This window comes from Antennarius striatus, chromosome 21 (genome assembly GCF_040054535.1).
Source record: "Antennarius striatus isolate MH-2024 chromosome 21, ASM4005453v1, whole genome shotgun sequence".
NCBI classification, from domain to species: domain Eukaryota; kingdom Metazoa; phylum Chordata; class Actinopteri; order Lophiiformes; family Antennariidae; genus Antennarius; species Antennarius striatus.
In genome coordinates this window covers 6348112-6371686 of record NC_090796.1, presented here as the reverse complement: position 1 = coordinate 6371686, position 23575 = coordinate 6348112, and the positions used below count along the sequence as shown (strand labels likewise).

The 23575-nt window shown below is 38.9% G+C and overlaps 1 protein-coding gene across 1 annotated transcript in view; it reads left to right on the top strand.

Moving 5' to 3' along the window:
- The window catches only part of snx29 (sorting nexin 29), a 111855-nt gene that overhangs the window by 54418 nt on the left and 33862 nt on the right, over window positions 1-23575 (top strand). The window contains exons 16-18 of the mRNA XM_068306011.1: window positions 11455-11571; window positions 13496-13551; window positions 15171-15252. Coding sequence (XP_068162112.1) covers window positions 11455-11571; window positions 13496-13551; window positions 15171-15252 — 255 coding nt within the window. The remainder of the gene's footprint in view (window positions 1-11454; window positions 11572-13495; window positions 13552-15170; window positions 15253-23575) is intronic.

Here is a 23575-nt window from a genome sequence, read left to right as displayed (position 1 = left end):
CCCCAATCCCCCAAATATAAATAAATAGAATTAGGACAAAGCGTTGGGCCAACACTGATTTTTATTGGAAAAAAAATCGTCCTTCAGTTCTAACAAAAATGCATTTCATATGGACCTAAACAAATTTTACTTTAACACTAAATATGGAACAAGCGAGGCTTAATACTATCCAAAATATAACAATATTCCACACAAGCCAAATCAAATGTAAGTAAAAAGCACATCAATGGCATTAATTGATTTGCCGCCATGTGATTTGTATTTCAACAAAATTTTGTAGAATTCCTGCAAAACACGAAAGGTGTAAGGTTGAGAATTCCCTGATATTGTGTTTTAAAACACCTCATACTTTAACTTAAAAAACCTAGAAGGAATCAAACATTCGATGATCAAAAGTTTGGATTTTGTGTCAACGTGATTATCTTGAAATTTGGATTTTATGAATGTGATTTTAAAAATAAATCAAATTTATTTAAAAGTAAATTATTATTGTGTTTTATTTTAACTGCATTCTCATGTGAGAAGATAAACGTACTATGGTGATCATACTCCCATTACATGCTTTTGACCCAGTTAGAATGATATTCAGCAGCATGAAGTCATGGTATTTCTATTTTCATCACCTGTTGATCTGAGAAGTTTCTCCTTATTAATACACGTGTGGTGTAATTTTTTAAAACTGTATTAGAAGCTTCAATGGATATTTTGTGAGATGTGATTTATTTATATGATTTGTATATGAATACAAAGGTTTCCACTCCAGCAAAGCAAAACCCTTTTTCCCGACGCTGCACATCGTCTCAGAACATGTTTTCTTACCAGAGAAATTGGAAATGTAATTTTTTATTACATTTTTTGTTGCATAATGTCTAGTTGTTATCTTGTCTGCTTTCGTTCAGCAGAAGGCTTTAAGGTCTGCTAATGATACACTATTTAGTATCAGCTTAATGAGGCTCTGTTGGTGACCATCAAATTATAAAGGTTGCTGTAAACACTTTCTTTTGTAGAATGGGTGAACCAGTTAATTAGACCAGAGATTAAACAGAACAGATAATAGGACAGTGGAAACTAATGGATCTGTGTTATCTATGTTGTGAACAAGAATGTTTTAATGTGTTAACCATTGTACCTTCTGGAAGTTCAGTGTTAATAAACAAGAAATCTCAACAGCTGTTAATGAAAAACAGAAATAATGCCATCAGACACCAGTGCATAAAATGTATATCGTCATCAGTCACTGCTAAAGAACAAGAATCTCTCACTCAAAATGGTAAGAATTTATAACTGGTAGAATCTTGACTCAAAATGACATGTTTTATATTCAGGAAGGCAAGTCTTTGTGGCTCAGAACAAGACTTCATTACATCACGCAGTAGTGCTATAAACCAACTCATCATTACAAACTTCATTTTATTCACAAGCAGGTTTTTGTGACTGGAGCAGCACACCTTTACTTTGGCTTGTTTTCCCGTGTTTAGTTCTCGTTGTACGTTGTATTGATAAGAAGCTGGAGACAACTTTTGGAGGTTAGGTAAGAGATATGGGTCGAAACTTCCCCACGGATTCTCCCTTTGATCCACAACCTCATTAATTAACCATAAACAACAACAACAACTACATGCTGCCGACTCAGAACCTCCTCCTTTCAGAGGAGAAGCAGTCATCACTGGGAGTAGATGTGAACCAGTAGGTCTGTATTGTATTTTTTCTGTTTTATGCCAGTGAATGAGACTCTTGAAAAGCTAACATGCTACATAACACATGCAGTTTTTTTTTGTTGTTTTTTTGTCAAACTGTCTATGTCCAGTTGGGAAAGGAGCTCATTTTTCATTGTCTTTAAATGCCCAATTTTAAAGCAACTACATCATTCTCTGAGAGCTGACTCTCTGCCAATACTTGTCATTATCAATGAGTCCTGGGCATGGCACACACTGTCATAATGATGTTGTCACTTTACTCGCCAACTGTAATTAATTCCACCTAATACCTTGACTCTGGAAACTCACACACCAAATGTTTTGAATCCTGTTGATGATAAGTCATTTGAAAAACAGAATCTGGATCTGAATTTTTGGTCCAGACATAAATTCTTTTTTTTTTTTTACAGACAAATCCATTTGGATGACTGTATGATCACACGTACAAGTTGGTGGAAGAGTCTTTTCTCACCTAATGTTTATTTTGATTTAATCTCTCAGGTCTGGAATATGATCTGAATGTCGCTAGCATCCTGGTGGGACGCAGTACGTTAGCCAGTGATATTTTTCTGTTCGTTGATAACTTTACATATATCCTACAATCAGACAACCAAAAATAAAGACTTTTTATGTTGCAGGATACAGTGGTACCTTGGTTTATGAGTTTGGTCCATGACCAAGCTTGTATGTCAACTTGCTCATGTAACTGAATAAAATTAATTAAAATGCTTTTTATCCATTCAAACCCCCTAAAGCCACCACATTTTTCTTTTGCCTTTTTAAATAGAGAAAATGTATTCTGAAGAAATTCTTCATTAATACGTAATAGACAATATAAAGTAAAAAATAGTTTATAAGTGTATTTACTTGGAGATCATTTAACTTCAGCTAAAGGAAGATGCTGGTGGAGGAAATAGGTAAAAGAGATTGGGGGACTTCATTTCGTGCTTTTTAGTTGCTTTAGTTTATCATAAACTGTTTCACTATTTGCATAACATACTTATCAACATACTTAGCATACACCTTTCATGCTACATTTTATTGCTGAATGTAATTTTGGTTTTTTTTTTATTCACTTTTGCTGATCTTAAAATACCTCTTGATTTTTGCTTTTTTTCCACAAAACTTTCCTCACTCAACCTGTCCAAGGAGGTTTGTTTCATCCTCTTTCAGAATGTGTCAGAAATGAGTTGGGCACGCGTCATTATACATTGCCAATGCATGTCCAGTTGCAATTTTTTCTGTGCTTTTCTTTTCAATAAACCATTTAAGTGTCTCTTGCATTCCCAACATTTCCTTCATCTCACATAAAGGGAAAGCCTCCTCTGCCTCTGGCTCCTCTGAGGTACCAATCTCCTGATAAAACTCTATGCTGCTGCATTTGTAGCTCCTTTAAATTCTCTGTTGTCAATTCTGTGGAGTGCTGCTTGATGAGCTCATTCATGTTTTCTTCACCCACTTCCAGGCCCATGGACTTTCTGAGAGCCACAGTCTCCTCAGCCAATTTTGCTTCGGATTTGAATCCTTCGAAATCCCTTTTGGACACAACCTGAGGCCACAGCTTCTTCCACACAGAGGTCAAGGTCCTCCTTGCAACACCCTGTCAAGCTATATTGATAATTTCAGAGGCATATCAGTAGGTAATAGTGGTTATTCCTGAACTCGCAAAGGGTGGGGTTTATTCTCTCCTTCACTTCAATGCAGGCCTTTGGTGAAGAACTTCTTGAAATTTAAAATCACCTGCTGGTCCATGGAAAGGAAAGGGTGGTGTTTGTTGGAAGGTAGAGAACCTTTATAAACTCTGCGAGGATGTTGGCTTAGAGGCTCAGTCGGCGAGCAGGGGCATTGTCCAGGACGAGAAGGACAGGTGTAGAACGGGTTATTTTCTCTAACAAAATTTTTTAACAGTGGGACCAAAGACCAGGTTTACCCATAACCTGCAGTTTTTCTTTTTGAATCTCATGCAACATGGAGGCTCTGTTTTTCTGTGTGATATACAAAGGGCTTGGTTTTGCAGTCACCAGTCACATTGGTGCACAGTGAGAGGATTAACCTATCCTTCGTGGATTTTTGTATCCTATGGCTGCGATCATTTCAGCAAAAGTTTTTCATTTGCATCCAAGCTCGCTGCCTCACCACGTCTGATGACGACGTGAATGCCGGTTCTCTTCCTAAAGTTGTCAGACTAGCACCAACTGGCTTTAAACAACTTTTCCATTGCCTTGTCCATTGAAGTGCCTGGGGTCTGCTGCAGCAAATCAGGATAAATGGCTCGTGCCTTCTCGCAGATGATACTCTCTGTCATGTTATCCCCTGTGAGCTGCTTCACCGTTGATTTGTGGACAGGGGTCCTCCGTTTAGAAATTATTGTAAGGTAACACCCTTGCCTGACTTTATAGCCTTTATCTACTTCTTTTTTTTCGCCATGGTACCTCACTCGTGTTTTTCAATGATTTCATGTTTTAATTCAACGTATATCATCTGCTTCTACTTCTTGGCAGTGTCCTTTACACTCCATTTGTTGGGACCTATGATGAAAAAAATTAAATAACTGCACTAAAAGCACAAAATGTGAGCACAACACAACAGAAATGCCTCCCTTGTAATTTTAAAAAAAGAAGAAAAAACCCAACAGAGATGCTTCCATGGTGATGTTGTGGCACTCGCTACACCATCTAGTGGTGTTGTATCTGAAGTTTGCTCATAACTCAGAAAACTTGCACTCATAAGTCAAGATACCGCTGTATAAGGATTTGCATCGTACCTGCACAGACACAGGACAAATATCACATTGGGTCAAGGATTCTGAAAATGATTGAATTAACCGTTAAACCATTCAGACACCTCCCTTTTCCCTCAGAAGCTGCGTCTTCCTAATTCATCGTCACACTGCTAACAGGCAGATAGGACGTGACGGATTCTCAGAGCCTGAACTACAGAGAACGAGGCTCACACCTCTCCTTCCTCTGTAGCTCACATCACAAGGGCAGGATATCCTGGAAAACTACAAACATACCAAATACACCACAAATATAAGCAACTGACACAAACCAATATAGCCAATGATTGCCTCTGAAAGATACCAATGCTATCATCAGTCTATACATTTGTTTTCAGGTAGTTGAACAATAGTAAGTCTTGGCAGTGCTGGGTAGAATCACCACTTATTTTTCACCCTTTCCTGAGTACAAATCTTGCTTTTTAGTATTTATTCTTCCATCTCCCCTCTTCATCTTCTTCTAATTGCTCTGTACATAAACATCAACATCAATGCATAATGTGATCAGGGTGAAATAGAAACAACGGTTGTTTCACAATTACAGGGTCTCAGGGATATTACTTTAGAGTTGCTGTGCATAAACCCCTCGTTACAAAGATAATGGTGATTTTGGTCACGTGAGTCACCATATTCTGAAAGTAAAGCTGACAGACATTACCATCATTATCACAGTAATAATCCTGCCTAACTAAAAATATGAGATCCAACTGCTCTTGGGTTAACTATGATGCAACTGTTACAAAGAGCTGTGTCTTTACCATGGGCCAGATTTGGCCTTTTCTAAAACCTCACCATCCTGTAGTCTCTGTTTCACCATCTGCCGTTCTCATGTGCTCACACTTCTTTACTCATCTCTGTCTCTATCATATCATTTTTCCCCACCTCATTTCAGAGTGGATAGCATGGCCTGTGATGTCTATATTTTTCTTTTCTCGCTATCTTTGTGTGTGTGTGTGTGTCTCTCAGCCCTGTCTATTCATGCTCAGGAGCAGCTGTGCTGCAGTGAGTTGGGAACGCACATAGAAAGTCACAATATGCATTTAAATTTACAAAGAAAAGCAGGTCCCGTGTCGGCCATATTTCCTTTGAGGTCTCACCCAGTTTAATATATTTAAATGAACCATTAATGCCCTCTGACTGAGTCTCATTTCTGCCATGAATAAGAAAAGATGAAAGTGTTTTCCTTTCAAGTCGAGGTGTCCTGCCCACAATGAAATAGTCTGAGCTGTGATACGGACATAAAGAACCGTCTGCCTGAATATGTCTTATGTAACATCACATGACAGCGGAACATATTCTAAAAATGTGACCATGTTTTAGGAATCATTACAGCAATTTTATAATTAAATAACTCCTATTTAGATTTCAATAAGAAGATAATGCACATTATTCTGTTACACAATACACCTGCCCTTCAAAAAACCCCTTATATTAACATTCTAAAGTCTTATGGTATTACGGTATACACCTGGTAATATATTTATGGCTGTTTTTTTTACATTTTGATTCAAGCAATTATAATCAGAATCCCTACTGTCCCCCAAAAAAACGAATTCTTGGTGAGTGTTGGCAAAACAAACACATCCTTAGATAACTCAGTAATTTGTAAAAACTTACCATTTCCAATGTGCTGTATGTGATTCAATATACCAATGTCAGATCTTCATCAACACTCGCTGTCGTGCTTTGTCTTTTTCTGCCTCCTTTACTTTTTGTCTGATCAATGATGCATTTCATATTTCCTCCATCCACTTAACCTCATTTTGCTCTCCCTTGGTCATCCATGTGTCCCATACAATTATGGTTATTAGGTTTTGGGTCAGGGTTACCACTGTTGCCCTTGCTCTAATTTTTTGTCTCTCTCTTTTTTGGAGGGTTCTGCTCAACCAGGACTTTCTTAGTCTTCTTTTTTTTCCAGACCAGATCAGATCAAACATCTTGAGTGCATCAAGAGGGACAAAGAGACTCTGTAAGGAAGGGAGAGGAGGAACAAGGAGGAGGATAACACATTGTGTGATGGATTAGTTTTTGTGTCTACAACAGTGTGCAGTCAGCATCACTTGGGTGATAGTCAGGTCTGTGATGACACCACTAGTGCCAATAGTTCTGTCAGACGAAACCAACTCTACAGTACAGGCCTCACAAAGTCTGAATGATTTGTTCATATAACGTCATTCTACCCTAAAACTATGTAACTGGTAAGTTACCAACTGAATAAAGTGTTGATCTACTTGTGTTTACAGATTGTAAACTGGGGAATACAGTGGTTTGCATTAGAAGCATCAAGTGGTTGTTTGGGCTCCTCAGGCATAAAATTACAACACATTCTGTCATCTTTGATGACAAGGGTGGCTTTAGGTGCTTCCTGCCAGATTCAAGGCAGGAAGTCTGAGCTGGCCTGGGATGTCTATATTGGTCCTTTCTCGCTCTCTCTCTCTCTGTGTGTGTGTGTGTGTGTGTGTGTGTGTGTGTGTGTGTGTGTGTGTGTGTGTGTGTGTGTGTGTGTGTGTGTGTGTGTGTGTGTGTGTGTGTGTGTGTGTGTGTGTGTGTGTGTGTGTGTGTGTGTGTGTGTGTGTGTGTAGGCCTCATAGCCTAAAGCAGACAACAGCAGCCTGTCAGGCTTTTACTTTGTTGACTTGTCTCCTGCCAGGCATAATATGATGGTTTCTTTTAAATAGTTTTGTAAATTGTCATAACTTGAATGTGACTGTAAGGCAGTCCATCACTTCTACAATTATGACGTTACTGTTCAGGTTGGGGGCTTTTAGGTGACCGATTGCCACACGTTTCACACAATCCCCCCTAGTTTGTAGATAAAATTTTGTTTGTGTACATTTGTGTGTATGTTGTTGTTTAGATTTTGTATTTCCTGTCTTTGTTGTGATGTATGCAGTTACTGTAAAAGTTGATATATACCAACAGTTCATCTTACTTTTGTCGCAATAATTATTGTGGGCTGTGTTGATAACTTTTCCTCATTATTTTTCTCATGTCTGATGACATTTCTGTAGCCACCTATTGACCTACCTTCATTTTCATTTGGAAATTCAGGCCTGAAGCGAGCAATTCAGTGGCCTTGACAAGAGAAAAGGCCAGTCCAAGGTTAGAATGATGCAAACGAGTAATGGTCATGCCGTGCAAGGTGTAGACGTCTAAACAAATTGGTAATCCTAGCACGTAGCTATTGCTTAATATAGACCAGGGTTTGTTTTTTTCTAATTATTGTGCATGTGATCAAATACACATATACATACTACACATGCAGGGACTCAAAGACTTACACGGCCGCAGAAACTGACAAACTGATTAGCTCCTTCATTGAGATTTAATTGGGTTTCTTCACGCTTAAAATTAATACGGCATTTTATAATGGCCTGTATGAGTTGTGGCGATTAAACAAATAGAGCCGCTGAATGACATGCATGCCAAGGACGTTTAGGGTGTAACACCACTCTCAGATTTAGTGTGGAGTTTGAGTCAATTGTTAGACATGTTTTAAAAATATCATCATATGTTTGTTACTGATTGGCAGAACCTATTTGGTCCTGAGATTTTTAAGTCTTGGCAAAGACATGAGATAAACTGGACTTTAGTTGTTTAATGCGTTTTAATTCTCATGCTTTTTTTTAAAAGGGGAATAACTGTTGTTTTATATAACTATTGTTTTCCAGTAGTTTATCACATTAGAGAAACACTTTCCCAGTTTTTTTTTCTTCTTCTTTGCTCGAATATTCCAGCGTTTATCTGCTGAGCAACTGAAGCCCTCTCAGATTTTTACTGCGGGTGTATCTCTAACCACAGAGCTCAGGTTGTATTTGACTATGCAGAGATTTATGAGCCTGCTGGAGGAACCTCACATTGTTATTCATTTCATAACTTCTGAGCTGCAGTAATAGCCATGATAGGGAGAAACAAAGACAGCACACAAATCAAAGCAGGTCTGCAGCAGCTGCTGTGTTGATGAGAGAAACTGATTGATTGCAGGACAATTCATTTAAAGCTGTTATTTTATAGACAGTGATGGTTGTTAGCATTAATTGTAGTGGGATTCGTATTTTTTCATGGTAATAGTTTTTTACTACAGTCGTTTAATGGGCCATGTCACGCTGGCTTTACCTGGTGCATGCACATTAAAGGGTAATTACACTGATCGTTTATGACATATACAAGTAGTCCTCAACATACAAGCATAATTGGTTCAGAGAGGTTGTTCGTAATTTGAATTTTTTGTAAGTTGTTATTTATTAAATGTCAATCTATAATCACCATTTGAGGTCTTTTAAATGTCATTGCCGTTACTGCTGGTTGACCAGTGTAGTTTGTAGCTTGTAGTTGTAGTTGTCAAATGTGAATTAGTGATTGTAAATTGTTAATATGTATATCATATGTATATGTATGTATGTATGTATGTGTGAACCGCCCTCCCCTCTGCTGCTGCAATCATGCGAATTTCCCCAGTGTGGGATTAATAAAGGCCTAACTTATGACTACTCTAAATGCGAAAGTTCTACTCCCTAAGACTTACCACAAACATTTACAGGATTTACAAACAACACATTTGTTCTTGATTATATATCTGATTTTGAAAAAGAAAACAAAACACAAAAAATAATAATGTTTACGTCATTTCATTTGAAGTAATGTCTGTTTGCCACAAATATTGGACACTCAAAATTACTAGAAAACTGTTAGCACGTAATACCATTTTACTGTACAATAAATATACTAACACATAAATAAATTTTATAACATATAATTTATTGAAATATGTATGTTAAGTCCCTATCTGTGCGGAGTTTGTATGTTCTCCCCTTGTCTATGTGGGTTCTCTCCGGGTTTCCTGGCTTCCTCCCAGAAGATGGATGTATAGTTCCGGTGTCAACCATTAAGCGTCATTTGTGATTAACGTGATTGTTTTAATTCAGATTAGTTTACGGTAAGGTTATAACTTTTGGCCTTTGTAATTTAATTCTTGATGAGAGGAAACGCAGCTGTGTTGCTTGGGGGGGGTTGTGGCAGAAAGTAGAACTGCCGTCGTAGCATATGACGTTTTGCGTTTGTTTGTATCTTTGAATGTTCACACCTTGAGGACTACCTGGGCATAATGGCCGATCATCATCTCCTAAAAAAATGCAGTTTCATTGTGTATCATTGGGTCCTGGCATTCATGTGGATGTCTCCCACATCAGTACCACTGCAGACCAATTCCATCACCTTATTACAGCGTCATTCCCTAATGACTCTTTTTCCCCCAAGTTCAGGACAATATATCCTTCCATACTGTAAATAGAGTTCAGGGACCACTTGGTCATAACAAGTTCAGAGCCGTTGACCCAAAATCTTCCCTGCAGGACCCAAAGCAGCTGCAGCATTGAAAACATTCAGAGCAAACAGCCACAACAGTTGTATGTCTAAAGCATGAACTGTTTGCTTTCATTTACTATAGAATGTAACACAAACCAAGAAATACCTGAACACAGCATAAGTCAACAACTGAGCAATTTTAGGGCAAACACACAGCAGAGCTCATGATTCTGTCTGAGCTCTTCTATTAATATTACAAATCGAATCTCTCTTTTGTCATAAGGGCAGCTGTCATAATGACTGCTTTGCTTCAGCAGGGAGTTGATTCAGATTATTTATGTGGAACATTCATTAATAGAGTGATCTTTTTGTCACACATTTGTTTTTATACACATTTAGAACCAGATGTTGTTTTGTTTTCATATCTAATCAAACAAGTTTTTATGTGTATTTTCGAATCAATATTTCCTCTCCAGCCAGAGGAGGCTATTCAGGGTTGAGGCTGTTAAAGGAAGTATTTTTTTATTTGCCCAGAGACAGTCTGCTCCAGAGGAGAACACATGAACTGTGATTTTTATATTTTTAACATGCAGTTGCCGTAGGAACTGATATCATTGCGCAGTTTCGATACCAGTGCCAAGGCTGATTTTTACAAAAGGTTTACTGTTTTTAATATTTTATCTACGATAACACAAAACCATTCTGGGATGCATGTACTGTGTTGTGACAAATCATGTCTGTTGTGAGCTTCATTGTGGTTGAAATGACATAAGAGGCCTCTAGTCCTGTGTGGGGGGTCTTTATGGGACGCGAGTGTGTTACTGTGTGAAGGTTATGTTGGAGCAGCTGACTTGGCTCACCTGTCAGTGTGCTGTGACAGGTGTATCCTCCATGCACCACACTGTGTGTCACAGACGTCAGTCTCCTGACAAAGAACTGTCCACACCGTCCAGTCCGGTTAGGCAAACAGGCCACACACACACACACACACACACACACACACACACACACACACACACACACACACACACACACACACACACACACACACACACACACACACACACACACACAGAAGCAGAGAAAAGTCTGGCCTTATTTGCATGAGCAGCCACACACAGATATGAGGCTTAACACGTCAAGGTTAGTTAGACCTGATCATGATTGACTCGCTAGTTGACAGGAGTTTGACTGTTTAGGAAATGAACTGGTTTTACCTTCGTCTCTGTTGCCCCCCCGCCCCCACCCCCACCTCTGTCAGGGCCTTCACTACTTCTCAGAATCCGTCCTGCTGTCATCACGCATTACGTCTCACCTGCAGTGCTTCTGATGTTTGTGTGTTGGAAACTGACTTATGCTTCTGAATGTTCACATGCTGGACGTAACGTGTCTCTATGATATTCTGTTGTACACTTCTGTGCCTCACGGCAGCAGCTGTGGCTGAAGGCCTTCTGTTTTACTGCTACTGAGGTTTGCAAAAAAATATTGTTATATTTTATTAAATTATCTCAAAGTCTTCAATAAAAAAGACCCGACAGGCATTGATACAACTTGTGGATAGAGATGTCAAACTGCAAGACCTGAACTACAGTTTTGTTTTGGAAAATCATGTGTGTTATTTTAAAAAAATTTCAGCAGACGTGTGTGTTTTCTTCCTTTGTGTTTTTACTGCAGGTAGCCGAGATGCATGGTGAGCTGATAGAATTTAACGAGCGTCTGTACCGTTCGCTCATGGCCAAAGACCACCTCATTGTTCAGATGAGACGGGAGCTCATTGACCTGAGAGGACCGGTGAGTGATTGGACACAGACCCATATAAACATACACACACAAACACACACGAATGACTGCTCTCATCTGATTTGCCTCCCTTCTGACACCCAACCATTTTCTTCCCAGTAATGTTGTTTGATTTACAGTTTGTTTTTGCAGGGGTCCTCCACTCGTTCTTGTCCACTGTCAACAGCTTCAAGTAATGGCTAACCCAATTTTACATGAGGGTGTCACCTTTTTTATATGCTAATGAAGCTTTTGCTCCCAGAAATGACTTGTCAGTCAAACGGTGTGTGTTTACATCTCTGATGAAGCTTGATTCTCTGTTGTTGCTACGGAAGCTAATTCTAACTATAGATTGCTCAAAGCAAACCACTTTTCAAAGGTCTGTCTCCACATCAACAAGAAGCAAACTCACTCACACACACACACACACACACACACACACACACACACACACACAAACACACACACACACACACACACACACACACACACTGCCTTCAGTGCGAGGTAATGCAGGGGCATTGATGGGAGCCCCAGGCTGACGATAGGACTTCTTATCCCTCAGGTTCAGCACCCGCTCTGTTGGATCACTCAGTAAGCAAGACAGAGTGTGTGTGTGTGTGTGTGTTAACGTTTGTGCTTCCAGCTCCAAAGAGTTGGAGTTGTCCAAACTCAGATAACTATATTTATAGATAATACTTCACAATTTCTCTCTTCGTCTTCATCTCCGTCTTTTCTGTTCTTTCCTGTTATTTGTTTTGTTTCTTTATTATGTGTTTATTGAGGGTTTAATCAAAGCCTTGAGGTTAGAGAAGGGTTTCTGTGCTGACAGTATTTCAGCCCAGGGTTGGTGATCTGTGAAAGCCGCGGAGCTGACAGGCTGCTCTGGTCGACAACAATGTAGGGACACACATGCACACACAACTTTCTCAACTGAAACACACTAGTACTGTATTGGTATGAAGCATGCACACATTTGAATAGCGGGTGTCATATTCGGATAAGCATCACTTACCAATGACGGCATCGCTGTGCTGATAACTCACGCGCATCTAGAAGCATTCCAAATGTAGACTTTGATGATTAAATCCTGTATTTTTTTTTGGCGCTAGTCCCTAATCTATTTTTGTCGGGCATGCTGTCACAGCCCTGTCAGACATTGTTTGTAAGTTTCTATTGTTTCTCCTAACTCAACATCTCACAAAGCCCTTTCCTTGTTGGTGACAGAAATGTAGTCTATATATGTTACTTTTGCTGTATTTGTCAAATTTGGCATTATAATCCTCATTAAAACTTTATCTTTCATAAAGTTCACAGCAGACAGGCTGCTGCAGGGATTATGGGACATGCCTAATATATCATATTTAATTTCTAATTTAGAGGATGACATAAAAAATCCAAAATTTCCCATAGTCATTTGCTAGTTTGTAAAGTTTGTCTTCCCTCAGCATATTTTACAATGGTGTGATTTTCCTTTCAGGTAGTTTTGGGGATAATTTGCTTTATTATGGTGAAATCAGTTTAAACATTAAGTCTTTTCACTACCGTCTACTACAGTATTTACGCCAGCAAATAACAGCCTAAACCCATAATTTGCATTACAGAGAACCAAATAGAAATCTGCCAGTCTGTCATCTGTTCTCCCCGATTGCCTTTTTTGTTTTGTAGCGGATGCCTGTGGAGTAGGGGGTCATTTCAGTGTGACACAGGAAGTGTGCCTGCTGCTAAAACATATCCTAACCACCTCTGAAGGCTGTTAGATTTCAAATGCATCCTCAATCAATCTTGTGTGCTTTCACACCAGTATTTAAAGCTGTCCACTTCAGATTGGATGGCTGATAATACCAGGTCTGAACAGGGCCTGTCTATGCCATGTCCTGCATGTATAATGAATGTTGTCCTATCAATATCAAGCTCCTCTCTCTCTTTGTGCCAGGTTGCAGGTGATTTAAGCCAGACATCAGATGACCCCAGCCTGTCAGACTTTGAGACGTAAGAACACCCTACCTTATTTTTATCCATCAGACCAAACAATACTTATGCCACTTTGTCTTTGGCCCAGTCCACATGATGATGGAACTTTTTGAAAACACAACTTTTTTGTTGCATTTAGGCCTTCCGTCCAAACGACAACGCAGATATCCGGAACGAAAACACAACGTTTTGAAAACGCTGGCCAAGGTGGAATTTTTTTAAAAACGCTGGCTCTGCGTTGTCGTGTGGTCGGTGTATCCACAACTTTTTAAAAACGCTAATGTCTTGCCTGCGAGGAAAACCGCTGTGACGTCATATTTATGGGCCCGTGTGTACAAACATGATGGATGTACGAACCTTGTTGATGGCAGCATTCTTGCAGGCGTTTTGTGACAACAAAAAACGAAGGATTCCTATTGGATAAAATTTGACTCAATACTGCCACCACGTGGTTTGGCATGCTTATAGCCGTCTTTGAAAACGCACTGATACGTTTACGTGTGGACGGAGATTTTTTTGAAAACGCTGTCATGTGGACGCAAATCTTTTTCGATGCGTTTTCAAAAAGTTGCGTTTTCAAAAAAATCCATCATCGTGTGGACGGGGCCTTTCACTCCCTCCTTATCTAAACTACCTTCTATACATACTGATTTGCTCCTGCATCTTGCATTTCTACTCTTTTGTATCTATGTTTTATATCTAAAACTGCACTGTAAAAATTCTTTTCTCCTGACATAACCTTGTTATTCTTATTCCAGGTTTATCTGTGAACAAAGATTAAACACATTTTTAGATTTATCCGCTGTTATGTCCTGAACAAATCATTGTTTTACCCGAAGGAGTAGCTCCACAGGATAGTGTTGACACATTTATGTGGCTCCACACATTTCAATTTTTCCAGTGCAGTCTGGTGTAAATGCTTAAACCAGATTGATTCATGCAAAGCAACTAAACCATTATATGTATGTTCTAAGTACTGCAAATGAGCACCATGCAACTCTTTAGTAGCAGCATCAAGACAGGCCATGAGCTGAGTGCTACAACATGGTGCCTCTGTGTTTTGTAAAATAGTTTGCTAAGGTTGAAAGTTGACTACACAGTTCCGCTATATCATTAACATCTACAAAAGAGAACCCTCATTACTGAGTTGATATATGCTTTTAAATATCATGATATAGTACTTGAGCATGAAACCTGTTTTGTTTGCCAGTAAGAGCTATTTTAACACTTTATTAACACAAAGTCAACACTTCCGATATTATTTCTTAACAAGACTTTTATGTTGAAACAGTATAGAGAATCTTTTACAGGAAACTAATATTTCTTATTTCTTCTCTCACTATGCCAAAATATTATTTCCTTGTTAGATCTTTGTTGTGTAAAATTAAAACATAGTGAATTAAAAAAAATCATGTCAGTTAACATAAGTGACTGGTACCGACACACCCATTTATGGGTTTAATGAAAGTGGTCACTTCGTAACGCAACACAATCTGGTTCGGTCCGGTGTTGACTTCATCACACCCGCTTGAAGTGGTGTCTCGAACTCTTAGTTGCTTCTACCAGTGATGACGATGATGGTAATGGTTATTGTAATGACAGTGGCAGTGAGGGTAAGTGTGTGTTGTATCACTCAGGGCTCATCGCGCTCTCATCAATGTGTGGATCCCGTCTGTGTTCCTGCAGGGCAGAGCTGCCAATGCCTACCACGTCTACCAGGTACGTTAATCCACTTTAATATCAGGTCTATTTACCTGGTATAATTACCAACGGCAGTCATCACATTAAAACATACAGTGTTACTGACACGGTATTGCTATTGGTATATGAGAGAACCTACAACCAGGTGATAAATTAACTGATGAAAACAAAAAGAACTAAAGAGAGATTTCTGTGATCACTTTGAGTTTAGCTATAGATTTGGAAAGAACAATTACTCAAGCTGTGAAATAATTAAAAATGAAACTTGATTTGTATGAATACCTCATCAATATCCAGAGTTCAATTTATCTCAAAAGTAGTGCATCCCTGGGATGCGCTTCAACAAAAATTTGTGAATCCCAACATGACGTTTATGCTTTCCAAAAGTAATAAGAGAATATACGTAGACGCTGTATGCAAGGATTGGGTTTTGCCATTAGTATAATATAAAATCATGACTGCCTGAGCAGCGCGGCACTATCTAGTGGACGGATTGCGCAACTACAGCCGCTGCAGTTTGTCAAATAAATAGTACTGCATTTATTATTGTGTTCGCCTTATAATCCGGTGCGCCTTATATATGAAATAAGTTATTTAAAAAAACAAATTATTGAGGGTGCGCCTTATAGTGCAGTGCGCCATATAGTGCGGAAAATACTGTACATTTATCAAAATGTTAAAGCTTGGTAGTCATTTAAAAAAAGAGTTTTAGAAATAAATATGTGATTTTTTTTTTTTCCACATTTGCTTTTTACTCAATTGTCTTCTTTGCCTTAAATTCATATACTGTATTCTCCTGTGGAACTGGCACCAAGCTGACAGCCTTATCCACACACATTTCAGTATTATCTGACAGTAATATCTGTTTCTTTTTCTTCTTCAACTTCTGTTTGTATTTTATGCAAGAAAGTTCTCATTTTCACTTGTTTTTTTTTCTTGGTGATAGTCAGCCAACCTTTATTTGTGTAGCGCTTAATCACATCAGCAAATGTTTCAAAGCGATTTAACAGATAGAGACAAACCTAACAGGACACTTATGCTTGCTCTGCAGGGTCTAACTAACTACTCGCTCTCACTGCAGTGCGTAAAACGAGCAGAATTTGCTGTTTGACAAAGGACGTTTGGTCAATTTTAACAAGGCAGAATCACGCAGTTGAGGCTGGTGATGAGAAACTTGTGTGAGATCCAAACTTTAAGCGATATCTGGATATGAAATTTAAGTGGAGAAATGGAAATATTGTGAATATTTTTGTTGAATGGAAGTGCATTTAAAGCTTGCGTCCCAGGGACGCACGCTGTCTGACGATCGTGCGTCCCTGTCAAAAAATTTGCGTCAAAGATGCAAGGCTGCGCGCAAATGAGAACTCTGACGATCCATTAGCACTGCCACAAACAGGGCTAATTTTCCCACTCAATTGTGCTCAAGTGGTGAAACCACTTTCCGGCCTATTTTTGTAAATAAGCAGGCTTTTATGGTGTTGGCCTGCTGTTTTCTGAAATGCTTCACTGCTTCACCAAAATGTCTCAATAACATTAATCGATTGCAAGTTTGGTGGTACTCCAGCTGGTAAATACTGGTATTTTCTCTTTTGCCACCAGGAGATCACTGTCCACTTGTTGGAAGCCACATGTTAAGGTCCAGTGTACTGTTAGGCACAAACATCTGTGAAGTTTGGGACAAATAGTCAAATGCTAAGATGTTTTTTCTTTTTGTATTAATATATTTTCCAAAAATGGTCCTGGTACCTATTAGAATAATTGCTTTCAATGTTCAGATGTTCATGCAATATATTAGCATTCAGTTCAAGTTAGAGCTTCGAGGTGACAGCATTTTTACCTGTAAGGGTCATTCACACCAAGAACAATAATTACAACGATACCTATAAATACCAGTTGTTGGTAGAGTCCACACCAGTTATACAATAAAACAGATGTCTGTCCAGTGATCACATTGGAATTACGCTATAAGAAATGTTATATAAAAAATGTTTCCTAATTGCAGCCAACCTCTTTTATGAAAGCTATGGAATATCTGCCCTACATACTCATACTAACACAACTTATGAAACTGTTGCATAACATAATATTAGCTGCAATTACATACAAATGAATGGCATTTTCTGTGTTATAAGCATCACATCTGCCAGGATGTCATTAAAGTGATGCTTACACAACACAAAATGAACAAAAGGTGTTAAAATGTATGAAAAGACAAAGTTATCGTCTCTTTTTTCACTTTTCCGTCATAAAGTAGTGGTCGAATTTTAAGAGCATTTAAATTTCAACTTTGTCTCCATTATTGTTGACTGACACCTCTCCAAAACATACAAAAAGCAGAACCACCTCCAAAATAATGGATTCATTGGTCAGTGCAGTGTGTGCCATGTTTGTAATCAGATCTCATAATTTGGCGGTGATAATGACACAGACGCCCCTTTGGCTTCCGTGTGCCAGACGCCTGTCTAAGTACGGCGTGTTGGGAACTGAACTTGTGAGCTGCAAGTGCTGCTTCGTATTGAATCTGTCAAGTTATCGAGCAAAGTAGAAGGCAGTGGATCGTTCCCTTGGTGACTGTTTTACCGTGTCTGTCACATTAACAAGGTGTTACACCTCAGCTCTCTCACCGCAACTGTCCACCAGCTCCACACTGAGACAGAAACGCCCACTCAGACATTCAGTCCCCTGGTTCAGCTTTGTGAGACAGACACACACACACACACACACACACACACATCGTTGCATCGGCACACACGCGTCCGCAGTAGTACAGGCACAAATATAATGTTCACTGGGTGGAATACACACATATACACATAAATGCACACAAGAAATCACAGGGGTACACAGAAACACTTTCAAGTACAGTACAGGTAGGAGACACACTTCATGGTGCCACGCAGAACCACTTGTCAGACGGAAGAGCACTCACACACATTGCTGTTATCTGCTGTGTAGCCAGTAGGTATAGCTATAAAGTTAGTCAGGTGTAACCATATGGAAAGAGACAGGTGACATGTCCTCAGCTCCAGCTGATAGTCAAGGCTGGGTGGGAACCGACCTCAGCATGGCTAAACTTATACATAATAGATGTAAATTCAGAACTTTTGGCTCAGGCTGATGGCACCCTGAACATAACTGTGATATTATCCATCTCCACACAATGACAGGAGCAAGGGAACGGCAATTGAAATACATTTTTTAATTCCTCTCATTTTTGTAATTGACATCTTCAAAACCTCTTAACTAGATTCATTGGTCAGCGTTCATTAATGGAAAAAAGTCATACAAAAGTATCAGGCAGTTTCTCAGCATAAAATTATTTAGATGTGATATTGGCGGTTATAAATGCTAATGTGGAAAGCAGCCCGCTATTAAATTGCTGAAGAGTGTTTGGAAAGTGACTTCCCGACATTTCTGGAAATTAAATATTCAGTAGGACTTTAAGGTGAGTGCACCATAATGGCACCATCATAGAGTGATAGTTTTGAGAGATTCATTATAGACCGATATGTCAGTATTACTGCTCCACCTAAGCCATAGGCTGAGCATCATACATTTTACATTTGAGTTGATCTGTGACTGGGGTGTTATGAGCAGTATGTCTTTTGATCTTATTATTCTGGTTGGACGAGTAAAATCTTGAAAACATTCCAGAACTAAGGATATTTCACTTGCATGATAATTATTTTCAGGCCTCCCAGTGAAGAAATTGTATTCAAATATTATTCATTTTTTTGGTGCATGTTGTGTTTTATTCAAATATTTTGTATCTTTCAGCAACATAACAACATTTACTTCCACCAGGGAGGTTGTGTTTGTTGGTTGCAATGCATGTGTTTACTCTTTTGTATGTCTGAGTGCTGTCTCGTCTAATATTTAGTTTAGCAAAAAAAAACCAGGATGGATGGAAATGTAGAGTGAAATGTAAGTGATAATTTTTGGAAAACCTATTGATGAACTCTGGCAAAGATTTGCAGTAAACATACAAAAGGATTGAAATGGAGCTAATCTGGAACATGAAGTAAAAAATGTCTGACAACAAAAGAAAATAATGATCTTGTTTGAAAAATTAAATTCTAGCTGAAGAAATTTGACTATTTTGAAATGAATTAAATAAGATAAGAATTCATAAATATGAGAAACACACAGGAGTAAGCAATACCAGCTTCAGGCAGTCCATCATTAATGGATTAGGCCCAGTGTCAAACCTGAGCATGTGTTGTAGAGATTTAGCCTAATTTCTCCTTCACAATAATAGTCTCTGTGAGACTGCTGTCCAGCCTTGGAGCTGGTATAAAGCACAGCCCATCTGGTCGGTTGGACACTCTCCTTCCTAGATCTATATTCGTCTAATGGCTCCCTAAGGAAACAGCTTTTGTTCTTGGACTAATAACTAAGGTTTCTGATGATGTTAAGGTTAAGTTGTTGCGGTGATTTAACATCAAGTCAATGGCTTAAAACTGTGGAACATCATCAACAGAGAAGACGGGGGTCTCTTTAAATACCCTCAAGTGGTTGCATATACTGTAGTTTTTTTATTCATATTTTTCTCACCATCATCACCTCAGCACACCCAAAAATACACACACACTCAAAATTTGTTCAGATAATGAGAGCATTAAGTTATAACTGAAGTTGGTGAGGCTTTTGGGGGATCAGCGAGGGAATTTTTTTTTTAGAAGCTGGATCTTGCAGTACGTTAGGTCACAGCAACCTTGTGGTTTGGGATAAGCTCACTAAAAGCTCTATGCCGCTGTCTGACTCAACCAGAGAGGCAGATCAGCCACGAACCGTCACTTCTCAAACTGTGTGTCCCTAAATGTCTCCTTCTTGCTTCCTTCTTGTTCCCTTTTGTGTCATGTGTCAGTTCTCTTTCTTTATTTCTTTGCTTTCCATCTCCTTCCATCTGCCAGATTGTGTTGCATTATGGCACACCAACGTATTTCTAACCTATTTTCCCTTTTGAATGTGCCCAGAGCCATTTTTCTCTCTAAACTTTCTGAAATGACCTCCACCTAAAGCTCAGTAAGGTCTATGGACTTGTGATGGGAAACAGATGGATGGGGAGCAAGAGACTGATAGATTTGCTCCATTATCAGTAGGGTGCTGCTCTCTTTGGCCTCTGGGCCTTCATTCCAGCTTCACTTCATTCCTCGCTGTGCTTCTTTTCCCCTTCTGAAGCCATAATTAATGAATTATACCGGCAGTAGCAAATCAGGCTGGATTTCCCACACAATACCAACAATATAGTCAGGAGAGCAGGGAAGGAAGGATTGTTTGCACGCTATCAGTGGACATAAGGAGTTGTTTTGTGTATGCAGGAGTGTCTCTGATTTCATGGCCTATCTACAGTATTTTAGGTTGGCATTGTGTTGTGAAATGAGCATCAGTCAAAAGCTGATGAGGAGCCATTCATTTCCTAATAATGGAGGCACTGGCTAGTTGTGTGTTATCAGGATGTGTGGAGTCATTTGATTAAAAAGGCAGTCCACCAAAACTCATCATCTAAAGAAAAGCTAAGAAATAAAGGAGAAGGAATTGGATATAAAGAGATCAACACCAGCCGTACTGTACACTTCTCTTTTAGCATTTACATGATATTATACAGAAATATGGATGAATGGATGGTGTCTGAATGGTTTGATCTGAAAATTGTCACTGATGTTCTTGCTTCATAAATTGTTAACATGTTGCTCCTGACAGTTCAAGGGTAGAAAGCTTGGTATTATTCAAGCCTACAGTATATGCACTTGTGCACACTCAAACACAAACAAACATTGAAATAGACGGTACCCAGATAGAGCAGCATGAATGAAGTGTACGTACACAAAGTGCATACAAGTAGGCCAATAATGAGAGCCTCCAATCCACAACTCACCATCTGTTTTACTTAAAAATTTGTTATATAATTTTGCAAAACAGAGATTGTCTTTCATTAGAAAAAACAAAGTCTAGGATTTTCACATAAATTCAAGATCTTGGTACAAACCTTTGCGTTAGGTTCAAGAAATGCTCTGTGGGTCAAGAGAAAGTGCTGCAACTGCATTTGCAAAAACATGCCGTATTAGTATCTTCTGTATATGCTTGTCTTTATGCATGGTAAAATACCTTTAAGGGTAGTTGTTTCTGTGCTCCAAGAGCAAGGGTGATAGAGAGTCCCAATTAATAGCAGTTACGTAAACCATCTTCTTCTTCACTGTGCCTCCCAAAGCCTTTAATATGCACCATATCAAAACACATAAATCAACCGCTCAATGAATAATTGAGATGCCCTTGCTGGCACTCTTTAGCAATGTGCACCAATGCCTGCAATGGTTTACCATCGTAAAAAAAGGTAATATGATGAATGTTAGCACCTTTAATGTCTGCAGCAGCCACTGGGTATAGCAGGTTTACCCTTGGAGACTCACGGATGCTGAGACGGCAAGCTTTTGCATTCAGTCCTGCCCAATCTGAGTTGTTCTGATTGGCCAGAGGTGCAGACCGCACGGGGATAAGATAATACACCCATACGTATTAATGTGAACTTTTGGGGTGGCTTCTCTGTGTGCGCTTGTGTGGCATTCAGAAGCAGATTATCTGTTTTTAATGTTGCATTGCTAATCGCATGGCCGTTTCTTCAACATTACTGTGTTTGTACACACACTGATGAATGTGAGTGTGCATATTAATGATTATTGTTAGGATGATGCCTGGATGGTGAGAGGGCAAAAAAAATGTGTTGTTGATTGTATTGATGAATGGTTTGAAATGATGTGGATAGTGCATATAGATGTTTTAGTCAGACTTCCATCAGTCATATTTTAAACATCCTGAGGAAGGCGGAGGCAGGCTTTGCAGCTACACTCTGCAGCACGGGCAGCAAATCAGATTTAGGAATATGTGTCATACACATCACATTTCCATTTCAGGCCCTTCATTCACTGCTCTTATTCAGAGTGATTTATAATATTTGGAGATAATTGTTCACTATCTTGTCCAGTGACATTTAAACATGATTCATAGCTGTTGATGAACATGTGTCAGGCACTATGAGGCCGGATTAGCTTCAACCCTCCACAAACCTTCACATAATAAATGTGTGTAGATAAAGATAGATGAACAGATAGATATGGAAAAATATGCTAGCAATGCCTGATCTCAAGCATAAAATAAAACCTCATCAGACCATATTAACTATTATTATTATTGTTATGCTATTCTTTATGTTCATACTGAGTTTACGCTTCGGTGTAATTGTAGTCGAGTCGATGTTCCTGTCTCCGCAGATGCAAATTTTCTATTATAATGACAAATCAACATACAGTGAATGGCAGTGGCTCAGTGGTAGAGCGGGTCGTCCAATGTTCACAAGATTGGTAGTTCGATTCCCACTCCCACTCAGCCACCCTGAGTATGTGCACGTGAGTGACTAGACTGCTTCTAATGCCCCTTAGGGGATCACAAAAGTACAGTATATAAAGTAATATAACAAAATGTATAATGTGCCATTGTTTCTTTTTAATACAGATTTGATACAAGCTTGTGGCTGTAAAACATTGAATTTTAATTGTAGTATAGTTGTAGTATAATTGTAATTAAAGAGACAAAGCAAAGCGACAGAAATGGAGAGAAGATCAGAGACAAATCAGGTGACTCGGTTGATGTTTATGCTCAAACAGAAGTACTTTCAGTCATTTGTTTTTTGCCAGTGTTTGGTTGAAGATAGAGGGATTTAGCACTAGATTACCTGCCAAGAAAAATATGAAAACCAGCAAGAAAATATAAAATACCAACATATTTGGATTTGTTACCATCATGAGCTGTAGTGAAAATTTCAAGACATTCTAAAATGCCACTGGAAGTATGAGAATCCAGTTGAAGTGCAAAGACAATTTAGGAGGGAGTCCCTTCCTCAGGACAAGCTTGCTGCACACACTTTCTTCAGCTTCAAACTTATCTCTAATTTGAGTGATGGTAGCTCTTGTTGGTGTATCTTTCTGAAACTCCATTTTGTTCTTAATTTCCTTTCGGGGATTATGACAGAATATAAAAAAAATTAAATTGTCTTTGTATTTCAACTGTATTTTCATAGTTCTAGTAGCATTTTAGAATGACCGTCCTGTCTTTGAAGGCTAGTCTTGCTGTCATCATTGACTTCAAGACGTTTAATCTGTAATAAACCCATGAAAAATGTAGTTACCAGCTGCTAAAGGATGTATACATTTTTGGAGACTGTATATGTATAAAATGCCTATGAAAGCATTTGGTTAAACCCTAACTCCTACAAAACAGTATCATTTGGAGTAATGGCTCCTGGCCCTGGAGACTTCCATCTGGTTGTGCCATGCCTTAAACCAAT